This window comes from Chelonoidis abingdonii, chromosome 4 (genome assembly GCF_003597395.2).
Source record: "Chelonoidis abingdonii isolate Lonesome George chromosome 4, CheloAbing_2.0, whole genome shotgun sequence".
Lineage (NCBI taxonomy): Eukaryota > Metazoa > Chordata > Testudines > Testudinidae > Chelonoidis > Chelonoidis abingdonii.
Window position 1 is genome coordinate 14866708 of NC_133772.1, and position 12508 is coordinate 14879215.

General features: G+C 43.0%; 1 protein-coding gene across 1 annotated transcript in view; it reads left to right on the forward strand.

Annotated features, from left to right (window-relative positions):
- The first annotated feature begins 783 nt into the window (after nt 1-783).
- Nucleotides 784-12508, forward strand: part of NUCKS1 (nuclear casein kinase and cyclin dependent kinase substrate 1) — a 30953-nt gene continuing 19228 nt past the window's right edge. Inside the window, exons 1-2 of the mRNA XM_032792513.2 lie at nt 784-1156; nt 11914-11963. Coding sequence (XP_032648404.1) covers nt 1140-1156; nt 11914-11963 — 67 coding nt within the window. The 5' untranslated portion in view covers nt 784-1139. The remainder of the gene's footprint in view (nt 1157-11913; nt 11964-12508) is intronic.

Below are 12508 nucleotides of genomic sequence, written 5' to 3' on the forward strand. Positions count from 1 at the left end.
TCTGGTTGGGGGAGTAAGCTGGATTTTTGCACATCTGCTGTCCCCAGAAACACAGGTTCTGCCAGTCATTATAGGCTGTGATTGCTTGATAGTATAGAATGTGAGTGCTTCCCAAACATTAAAGTATTACTCATATTGAGGGAGAGAGACTGGGGGGCCATAGATGAAGGGGTGAGCAATCATCAAGGTATGGGCCTGGGGTATATCTGGGGAAGGGAAGGAGGCAAGGATAATGGTAGGGTCTGAGAGAGGCTCAGGGCAGAGCCAGGCTCTTGCAGTGCTCAGGTACTGGGACAGGTGCAGACGTATGGGGGCTGGGAAGAGGGGGTTAAGGTAGGAGAGGCTCAAGGTCGGTGTGTGTGGGGAGGGGCTCAGCCTGACTACACTTTCCCTCCAAAATCTACGCAAGACAGGCCGCGTGCCGAATCTGCTGATCCGGCGCCATCTCCCGGCCCATCGCACACCCCGAACCAATAATAAAATCGGGTTCGAATACACCTGACGGGGACTGGGGCCTGTAACTGGTACCGGGCCCCACCGCAGGGCTGCTCGACGGGCACGGCGACCCGTGGCGAATCTACAGCCGCAGAGATCCCAGCTTGGGCTCGCGGGCTGTTATCGGCTGTTCCCTCTCACAGCAGCTTGAGTGTGGGGCGTCCTCCTCTCCCTCCTCCCCTTGGGGAGGAAGGGGTGGAGCCGAACCGCCGTGATGGTTCGAACGGACCAATTGCGTTGGACGGGCTGCTCAGTCGGCCAATGAGAGAAGGAGGAGGTGCCAGTGGGTTAGGTTGTACCGCCTCTCCGTTCGGCGCATATTCTCGGCTGGGCGAACGCGACCATTTTGCGGGGGGGGGAGGGAAGCGAAGCGGCGAGTAGCGGGGTCCCAGACTGAGGGCTTTGGGAGTGGAGAGAGGGAAGTGCGCACGGGGCGCACCTTCCGGCGGGGACGGGAGCGGGGCCTGCCGCGGCTGAGGGAAAGGCAGTTCCGGCAGCGCGGCCCGAGGCTCTGGGCCCAGGGATCCCGCTTGCTCCCGCGAGGGAGGGGACGGGTCCGTCACCGAATCGAGGCTCGTCGATTGCCCCCCCCCCCCCCAGTTGTCCGACATCGCCCGATTCGGGCCCCGATTGGGTTGGAGAAAATGTCCAGGCCGGTCAGGTGAGTCGGGGAGCTAGCGTGGTGGGGGGAGGAGGCCTCACTCCCATCCCCCTTCTAGTGCTCCGCGCTCTTCCAGTGTCCCCCCTGCGGGGAGAGCGGGACGCGTGAACTAGGCCCTGCCCCGCTGCATCCTCTGGCGTGGGCTGGGCAGGCGGCCTGCTGCAGGCCATGCCGAGGGGAGGCATGCATGGAGGTAGCGTGCATTGCTGCGCACTGGAGGGGGAGGCTACCTAGTGCTGGAGGGACGGAGGGAGGGATACATCTTTGCAGCGTGCCCTTGTGCACCCCGTAGGGGGAGGCTGCTTGCTCTCTGGAGGGAGGGACGGATACATGTTTGCAGCGTGGTGCTCTTCTGCACCCTGTAAGGGGGACGGGGCGGCTACTTGCTCGTTAGGGGGAGGAGCGTGTGCGTGCCCTTCTGCACCCTGTAGGAGGACTGCGGGAGGAGGAGTGTGTGTGCATGTAGCGTGCTTCGCCCAGGTTGGGGGTAGTTGCGTGAATACAGCATGCTTGCAGGGGGGGAAGGGGTGTGGGCATGCACCATACCTTGTTGCACGCTTGGTGGAAGAGTAACGTGCGTTGCTGCAAGCTTATTGGGTGGAGGAGAACAGGGCATGCAGTGCGCTTACTGGGAGCTGTCTCTCATGTTATTGCTCGGGGGATGAACGGTGATAATTTGCAGCATGCCATGACCCACTTTAGGGGGAAGCATGCGGAGTACCTGGATGCAGTGTGATATATTTAACACTTTCAGGGAAGAGGCATGCAGTATACCTTGCTGCATCTGCTTAGGCGGGAGGAGTAGAGTGGCAGTGAAGGGCAGACCGTGTTTTACGGTTTTCTTGGGAGGGGGACATGCATGCAATATTCCATAATGACCACGGCACGGAGAGGTTTTCATGGGCTCGAGTCCGCTTCCGTTAGGCACTGCTGCCGCCAACTTGCCTCACGTTTGGGGGGAGGAGTTAGGAGGAGCCGCCTACCTGGGACGGGCGGGGAGCGGTTTTTGAACACACTCCCCATATTTTTCCTTTGCTGTAAAACAACATTCCTCTTAGAGTGGGTTTCCTACTATTCTCGAGTCCCTGAAAGACCTGTCATTAAATTGTGGGCTCGGGGATGAGGAAACAGTGAAGTTCGTCCCTAGTCAGGCTTTCTTCTCCCCAGTTTAAAACGAGGTAGGAGTCCTGTTAAATGGGGTTGGGCTTCGGTTCTGATGCCGTTTCCAGGGAGTATAAACTACAATGCTGAACTGTGATACAGTTGCAAATATAAAATTCTTTGACGTTTTCTCATGGTAAATTATTGTAGCCTGTCTATATTGATTGATATTGTGCTTAGCCCTTGAAATTGTAGTGTAAATTAGTGATTGATTGTTTTTCAGTCTTGAAACATGGCACACTTTTTGTTTGTGGAAGAGGATTGTAATATGCATTAGCTTGACTTTTAATTTAGAATAACAAATATAATATGAACTGTAGAAGTTTTGTGTGTTTTAAAGGTGGGATTCAAGTTTGTCTAGTCTGCAAAGATTTTTGCTGAATGTCCCCAGATGGAGACGATAAAAAGGACATTGAGTACACTGATAGTTGAAAACTAAGCTTTCAGGTCTCGTGTATTTTGACCAATAATTTGTGCATGCCAAGATAAGGGTGACTTTATCTCATAGGTCAGGCCTGAAGGTAATTGCCCAGGGTCCAGAAGGGTTTTTTTCCTCTTGCTTTATGAAACAGTTAGTTGCCCAGCTACATTAATAGGGTCTGAAGCATCTTCGGCCTTTTGCAGAACAGGATGCTGTACTAGATGAATTAGTGGTCTGAGCTTGAATGGCAATGCCTGTGTCCTGGAATACAGTGATAATACTACTTTGCTGCTCAGTGTGATACAGTATACATTCCACTGGTGACTTAATTGCCAGTATTGGAACCTGACTACAGGTAAGGAACATGTATATTTTTTAAAGTATGGTATCTAAATTTTGTTTATATTAAATAATCCATAATTCTTTATTATAACCAACTTCTAAACAAATAAAATTGGGGAACCATACACAGTTGTAAAAGATGAAGCTTGCTTTAATATGTGTAGACAAGCATTAGTCTTCAGCAGAGTTGAGTGTCCGAGTTCAGTGGGATGTTAATAGCAGAATACCTGCTGGGATGTTGCAAAATTGGAGCCAGTAATCCACAGTCTAGCTGGACTTAACAGGCCTATGAAAAATGGAAGAGAAATCTTCCAACTGCAAATGTGTTCAGCATGCCCCTCCAGTGTTAGTTAATCAGAAAACTGCATATAATTTTAAAGCTCTTGGTTTGAAAATATGTATGATTTACCTGCGGATTGGATCTGTTACTGTACTGTTAATGAGACTAGAGGGGTAAGGCAGTATCTTTTAGTGGAGCAGCTTCTGTTGGTGGAAGAGACAAGCTTTCAATTTTATACAAAGCTCTTCTTCTTGTATTGTTAATGGGAGATACAGGTGAACTTATCCAAGGTCAGCAATGATGTAATGTTAAAATGTTCAGTGGCCTGTGTGAAATGAGTTTGTGGTCTCAGTTTGCTTCTGGCTGAAGAAGTATCCATTTAAGAAATATCACCCTAAATGGAATATGGGGATAAACCAGTATTGGGATAGTGGGGAAAACTTGAACTGCCACTTTATTCTGCTGGTAGTTAGAGGACTTTGGTCTCTAAGCCTGAATCAATGCTAAAATTGACTTTTAACAAAAAAAATAGTTTTGATTTATTTGCAATTTCTTCCTTTTCACGGGCATCCAAAAAAAAACTAACACCAGACCTAGTATTTTTTGGTGCCCTGGAGTAGAATAGTACTTACTTAATTGTATTGATTTTGCCAGCATCCTTCTTCAAAAATATCTGTATCTTTGAGGTGTGCAGTAATGCTAACACCAATATCAGTACAACATTGCAAGGATAAAATAAAGGATGTTGTTCTAGGATCTTTGCATAATATGACAAACAATTTCTAAATAACATCTAGGTCGTTTACAGCACATGGTTGTATCATCTCATATTTGTCTCATCTATTCTGATGTGTAAATTGATATTAAAAGCGTAACTCTTATGTGCTGTTAAATTAGACAGCTTTCATATTTCCTTGCATTATTATATCTTCTGCGTGTTTTTTTTAAATTAATGCAGTGCACTTCTGCCTTTCACTCAATTGTCAGTTTCACTTGTCACAGTTCTAGTCACTTTTACTTGCACATATAATGTTGTAGAATGAAATGCTGCCGGCAAATGTCTAAATCCAATATATTTTAAATAAGATCTTTGAATCAATACATATGTTTCTATTTTAAAAGTTATGTAAAACTTTGAATTTCACAAAGCACTAATTTTTGGACGCAAGTCTAACTTTCATGTCCCTTTAATGGTAAATAATACTCTAAGTCTTTAATTGATGTAGGTGTTTACTGCTAAGGTAGTGCTCCTGCCAGAGTGATAGGGAAAGTATTCCCTTAGTTAGAAGTGTTAAGGTCAAAACTTACATGTGACCATGTAACTCCTAATACTGTACCTGGGCCATCTAAGAAACAAATGCTCAAACTAAGGCAGAGTGCTTCTTGAAAACTTAATTATAGCTTGCCTGCTCCCCCCTTTTCCTTAGAATTGTCCCTTCCTTGCTTACCCTTCAGAGTAGGATAGATTATTTCTGGTAGTGTCCACAATATGCCAGATACTTTTCTAATGGGGGGCAACAAAAGACATGATCCCAGTGCTCAGGTGTTCATGCTTTAAAGAGACAGGCAAAGGGTAGTGGAAAGTGATACAGCGTACATAAAGTAACACCCAAATAGCACATGCGGCTGAAAGTCAGTTGTATCTTTCCTGTACTTTTTTATCCTCATAATATTTCTCTTCTGTTTCCTAAATATTCTCCTCAGTAGTTTGGCTTAAATGGAGGATATGCACAAGGCCGCTTAAACTGTTACTGCATAAATCACTTAAATGTTTTTTATGGAGTTGCAAGTCAGATGTATCCTGAAAATTGCAGATATGACCATCAGTGCCCAGTGTTAGATGGCTTGTTGCACCAGGTCCAGGCCTAAATGATCACTTTCTGTAGTTGGGGACCTCTAGGCCGTCAATCTTATTTGAGTACAGTTATGTCGTTTTAAAGAGAATTGTACGCACTAGCACTTATGTCGGTATAACTGATGTTACTTAGGGATGTGAAAAAGCCACTCCCTGAGCAACATAAATTACACCAACCTAAGCGCCGGAGTGAACAGTGCTATGTGGATGGGGGTGCTTCTCCCTCCGACATAACTATCGCCTCTCACAGAAATGGATTTATGCTAATAGAAGAGCTCTCTCCCATTGGCTTAGAGCGTCAGCTGCGTTAATGCAGCTGTAGCAATTCTAGCATAGATTATCCCTCACTCAAATAGGGAGTTATATATCATAGAATATCAGGGTTGGAAGGGACCTCAGGAGATCATCTAGTCCAACCCCGTGCTCAAAGCAGGACCAATCCCCAGACAGATTTTTGCCCTAGATCCCTAAGTGGCCCCCTCAAGGATTGAACTCACAACTCTGGGTTTAGCAGGCCAATGCTCAAACCGCTAAGCTATCCCTCCCCCTTAGGCAAATAACTGTTAATAGGCGTAAGCATTGGAAATAAAGATTTGTTATAAGTTTATCTATTTAGTCAAGCCCAGAAATATAGCATTATATTCCAGTGTGGCAAAACAAATATAGAAATATTTCTTACATGTAAAACACCTATGTAGGAACACTTCCCTGTGCTGTTGTTGAAACCAAACTACAGCTCCCCGTCAACTGAATGAGAACCAGAAAGTGAAACTGAACACTCTTCTGTTTCGAGTGCTGAATGGAATCCAAAAGGCAGTAGCATAAATTGGTGAAAAGCTTACCTATGTTTTAATAAATATTTCATGTTATTTATAATGGTGTTAGCTGAACATGGAATAATATTTTTTGAGTTACTTACCTTATCAGTTTCTGATCAGTCTACCTAATTAGTCTTGCTCATATTTTATTCTCTGGCATTACCTGAGAGGTAACTCTGTGTTTCTGCCAGAATTCATTTAACAAATTTGCTAGGCAATGTAGCCAGTTGCTGGCTTTTTTAGGATTTACTATTCTTTCCCCAGCTGCCAGGGCTGTCCTGGTGCAGGACATTCCACTACTTTCTCCAAAACCCCTGTCCTGCTTCTTTCTGGCTTCTGCTTCCTCCTTCAAGCAATGCCAGTGGGACAGGCTGGGATCAGGTCGCTCGCTGCTGCCGGTTCCAGGCCCCCTGCTATCCCTCTAGGCTGCCCTGAGCCCCGTGTCCCAAAGCCTGGGGTGATTGCCACCATCTGTCGTAGGGATGGGGTGACTCTGGCAGCTACATTCCCTCTGCAGTCATGAGCCAATTTTTCTTGGAGGTTTTCTTTTCTTCTTTTAATTTGAATTTCAAACTTCATATGTCACTATAGTGCCAGGGAGAGACCTTGAGGTTAAGCACCTCATAAGGCGGGGATAAATGATTCTAATCTGCCTTCCTAAGATATCCACATGCCGCCCTATTGAGCTTTTATCCGCTAACCGGGTAACTCGTATGCACTAATATTGAGTCTGGGAGTGCCTTTTTTGCTGAAGATGGTATACAACTACTCAAGCAATACTTAAAAATATATTGTACAGCCAACTTCTTGGTTCTAAGTGTGTGACATTGGTCTTTCCTCCACAGGCAAAAAAACTCTTAAAACTGGTGTGTAGTGGTCCAATGAGGTGCACTATGAGAATTACAGGAAGGGCTTCTTGGACATAATGTTCTTTAAGAAATTCATCTATATGCGTATACTTACCTAGTGAGCCAATATTCAACACTATACACAAACATACTGTCTTGTGCCTTGGAAGTATTAGAATGGACTCTGTGTTCTAGCACCTTCTATCTTCATGACACCTTTGCCATTTTTCTACCAATGACTGTTAGAGACTATATTTATGCTCACCTTAGATGATATAAACATGACATGGGGATGGTAGATGTAGTGAATGTTGATCCCAGAATAAGAATCTAGACTGAAGAACAGTTTGTGCTTCACTTCAGTTTATAGAGACAACAGCGATAGTTAAACAGTCCTTGAATGTTTGTGTGCTCTTTGCACCTGTTCTTTTGTGAAGACTCCTTTCCAGAAGTTTCCTATCTTTCTGTATCTACCCTCTTATGTCTCTGTCATTCTTTCCTGCAAGGCAAAAGGGAACTGCCTTCGCTGTACAGTTGTCTACTGATTTTTATCACATTTCCTCTAAAAATCAATATTGCTGTAGACAATGTAATGAGGGAGCACAGTAGAGACCATCTTGCTAGCTCAACCTGTAGGGCTTAGTGCTTGGAACCAGGAAAGAAGCTTAGAATGTTTTCATTTGCCTAAAATATTATTTTGCGTTTTAAATGTGTATGCTACGTTATATTTTAATACTATGAATAAGCTAGATGAAGCCCTTTGACTGCTTGTTTCTTCCAAGGAGCTTATCCTGCAATTTACTTTGTGCTCAGTAGGTAGTGAAATGTGAAGACAATTGCTTTGTGAAATTGATAGACTGAGTGTGCAGCAAAATTACCCTCAGTTTTTTGTTTTAAGGGGCAAATGTCTGTTCAACTCATGTACACAAAATAAGTGGATATGCACAAGATTAACCTTTATCTCATCATTTAGTGCTCGTGCTTCTCTTTACATATTTTAAAAATATAAATCTTTGTCCCGTTCACAGCGAAAAAGCAGAGTTAGGCTCCAGGAAGGCTAATTGTTGAAACTGAAATTAGAAGATGAGTTTTTGTGGCCTGGCCTCTACCCTTCTCAGTGAATCCTGCCAGTAGTTATAGTCCCAAATTCATATTTTACAATGTTCAGACTACAGATGAGTGGGCAGTGTGATACATTGCAGCTGTACTTAAATCCCCTCTTGTCACTTGCATTGGATTGAACATTGCAAAAGTGTGACTGTCCACCTCTTGAATCTTTTTTTGAGGGAGTTTGGTAGGTTTGGTTTAATTGAATTATGGTACTTCCTCTTTCTCTAAGGCTGTTCCTAATAGCTGTGAATTGAGGTGCATGCCAAGAAAGGAAGCTTAGAAGGAATATGAAGGAGTTGACAGCTGTAGTCAAAGTATGATTTTTAGGGGTATCCTAGCAAAAAGCCTTGCCAAGAGTACACTATAAAAAGTGCTGCTGCTTTCTGGAAAGTGCATGTAAAATGGCATTGTGTGGTTCTGTTTGATTTAGTGGCTCCGTGTGAAATTTAAGAGGAGGATGGGAGGGATGGAGTTGTGCTTCAGGTGCAGGTTTGAGTCTCAGAATTGCTTTGTAATCATAGCACTCTTCCAGTCTGTGTAATATTGGGCAAGTCACTTAATGTCTTAAACTTCACTCTTGGCATCTGTAAAAGTGAGATAACTACCCAACCTCATAAATGCATTTGTGAGGATAAGTTCCTCATCGCTTTTGGATTTCTGATACTGCAGTGATTGTTAGAAAAGCCCATGCTTTTTTAGGTTCCGTTTTTTTTAAAGGACTGTTCTACCTGCTGCTTAACCTAGAATCTAAGTCAATCACTGATATTAGATCACAAAGTCAGAATCTGGCCCTGCAGTTGGAACTTCAGTAATATTATTATTTTATAAGCCTGAACAGAATCCAGTGAGCACTTGCGTAGTTGTATTGGTTGTACAGGGCTAACAGAACTGAAAAGTAGTAATACCTCATCACTAATGTAAATGAGTCAGATGTTGAATATGATCTCTACTTAGATCTCAATAAATGACATTTTACTATAATTTTTCTAGACTTCAGTCTACTAAGTACAGGTCTTAAATTTTCTAGGCAAATGAGGAGGAATTGGGAAGTGTCTAAGTCATTTCTATGGTATTAGCCAACCAAATCTGCCAAAAATTAGAGCTCATAGTGCATTGTTACAGCTATAACTACTTGCTTTTTCTAATCAAGCATAATTGTCTTATCAGAATTTTTGAAACATGCCTCGTGCCCCATTTTGTTTTGTCCTTTTTTGGTAGTAATGTAGAAGGAGAACCAGAAAGGGTTTTCCAAGAAAAGCTTTAACATAAGAAATACCATGAATGTAAGGTCTGGTTGTCCCTGACTTTGCTGAGGTGTGGATTAGGTATGAGGGCATACCTTAACTAAGTGTTCCCTCTGTGGAAGTTGCCAGATCTCTGTCCCATAAGTTCTGGGAAGGATAAGAGCCATGGGGCATGAGGGAGAAAGTGAAACTCTAAGATACAGCATCCATGCTCACCTCTCCACTCAAACGTACTGTGAACAGCTTTTTAAAACTGTCTTTCCCTTTTTGGGGCTGTCCATAATACAGTTCACCACAGGAGCACCTCATTTGCAGGGCTACAATCTCAAAATGCCAACTGGTAGGGTACATCGTATACCCAGAGAGTCCCTAATGGAAGTCACATTGATCTACTTGTTCCCTCACTCTCCAGAAGACTAAGTAGGGAAGTCTCCACAGGAGAAGCTGTGTGATGGGCACTTCTTTATCCTTGTCACTAGTTGAGTTCCAGTAAAAAATTGCTCCCACCTGCTACTTCAGTCAGAGGGAGGGGTAGTGATAAGTTGAAGTCACAAAGGTCCAGTGTAATATTTTTTTCTTCCGAATTTTTATTTTATCACTGAAATGAAAATTTTGGTTTCTTATGGTTAACACCGACTTAAACGTGACTCTGTAAAAACCCAACTTTCACTCTTGCCTCATTGTTCTCTTGTCATTATGAAGTCTTAAAGGATAGGTGGAATCTGCATTTTTTTAAACCTTTCAGGCATTCTTTATATTTCCCAAAAGAAATTAAAAACAAGGAGGAAGGAGCACAAATCTTTTTCTCTTCCTATTCAAGGACTGACTGTCTTAATCTTGAAAATGCTATCTTTGTCTGCTTGGCATATTCACATATTTTGATTGTAGGCTTATTCTGTGAAGAAGCTTCAAATATAATGGCCAAAGCATTGTGAAATGACAGTCTTTGTCACTGTTATCTTTTATTAACAAAAGAAAAACAGTTACAGCTTCCCGTTCACTGTCCTGTTTAAAAATTCAGTTGGAGGTCACTGAATTTTGTGTAAAGAGCAGCTAATACCCTATGGAAAACTTTATTTTTGTACAAGCAATTCACCGTGTCTTAAGGACTCCTGTATTAATGGCATGTGCATGACATTGTCAGTTCATAGACTCATAGGTCAGAAGGGACCAATATGATCATCTTGTCTGACCTCCTGCACAAAGCAGGCCACAGAACCCTACCCATCCACTTCTATACAACCCCTAACCTATGTCCGAGTTATTGAAGTCTTCAAATTGTTCACCTGCTCAGTCTGTACCTGGAAGTCAATCTTTTTGATACTGTTTCTACAGCAACTGTTTACCATCTGAGGCTAAAGGTGTTTTTTGGGGGGGGCGGGTGATACAGATGGATGTAGGAACTCCTAGGTCTGATCTAAACAAAGTTCCACCTGTTTCAGGCTATGCCTAAGGTTTGTGTCAGCAAAATTTTGTCACTCAGGGGTGTGAATGTTCCACTCCACTGAGTGACATAAGTTACACCAACATAAGTGCTTGTGTACAGCAGTACGTCAGCAGGAGAGCTTCTGCCGCTTGCGGAGGTGGGCTTTTTTTGAGTGTCTTCACCAGATGCACTGCAGTGTCACATCTGTATGGTACAACTACAGCGCTGTACATATAGACATACCCTAACTAAAGGTGTTTGGGGGAGGGGGGTTAACTATTTTAATTTGAAATAGTGCAATTTTTAGATGTTGATAAACCCTAATACGTAACTAGTGTAACAGATGCAGTATCAATAGGGAGGTAGATAGAAAATATCTAAAACTAGTTATTGACGAAACTGAATGTTTCCTGACCTCTGAACAAGGTGGTTTGTTTTTTTAAAGGGGTAGTGAAAACTCACTTTAATCTTAGGGTGTCACTGGTGCTTTAAAGAACTGTAGCTGAGTATATTACAGCAACACAACACTGGATATGATGTCATTGTAGAGTAAAGGGACTATGTATGCACAGGTGAGGGTGGTTCTGTTAATTGTCCGTTAAGCAGCACAAAGAATACGGTTCAAAAACTTAGTGGCAAAAGCAAAGTGATGGATACCTGTTAGCAGTCTCTAAATAGAAACTGGAAATTTACCATATATAAAATAAATCCTGAGGGCTCCAGATGAAGTTGCTAGAGCAGCAGTTTTGAAACTAGGGTCAGGACCCCAAAATTGGTCTCAGTCCTGTTTTAATGGAGTCGCCAGGGCTGTCGTTAGATTTGCAGGGGCCTGAGCCTCACAGCTTCAGTCCTGGATGGTAGGGCTCAGGTTGCAGGCCTCCAACCTGGGGCTGAAGCCCTTTGGCCTCCCCACCCTGGGCAGCAGGGCTCTGGTGGGCTCAGGCTTCGGTCCCCTCTCCAGGCATCATGTAGTAATTTCTGTTGTCAGAAGGAGGTTGCGGTGCAATGAAGTTAGAGAACTCCTGTGCTAAAGCGTTGATCCTGCATGAATTTCTGAGGGTTAAGCTACAGATGGCTGAGTTTCTGGAAGTGCTTTTAGGGTTGCCCCTTGGAGGTATTGGTGAGTAATGACTTTGCAGACTTTGAATTCTGTATCAGAAAAGGAGAGTGGTGCTTTTTTTGTGAGTTTGAAAAAGCTGTCTTTCCAGGATCATAAATTGTTAACTAAACTTAACTTTTCTTTTTTAAACAGGAACAGGAAGGTGGTCGATTATTCACAGTTTCAGGAATCAGACGATGCTGGTAAACTGTGTTTTGTTCTTTTTCAGAAAAAAATTGTTCACTCTTTGCCATGGCCGTGAATTGATAAGGGTTTGAAAATGTAAATGTGTACCCTCAATATTTTTTATATGTAGTAAAAATCTATTTTAATGCACTTATTGTGACAGCTTCTAACGGCCTTTCTTGGTTTGTTATTGGCAGAATCTTCCTGAAATTACTTCTTCATATTTTACCACAGCCAATTTTATTAGTTGATCCTAGCACACAGGCTTTTCTGTGAATCATCCTTTTTTAGTTATTTGCATATTCATGTGAATTAGATTATCCGTATGGCTTCCAAAAATATCATAATGTTTTGTTTTCTTGGAAAGTAGACATGCTGCTGCTCTGCTAATTGAAGTTATATTGGCACTTAGTGGAAAGAAAATAAGAACTAGGCAAGCTTCAGTCATAACTGCAGTACTGTTGGTAGTATCCTGTAATCATTATGCATAATTTGGAACGTAAACGATTTTGTGAAAGACCTTACACCTGTCTATTTTTGTCATCTAAACAGTGTTTCTTTT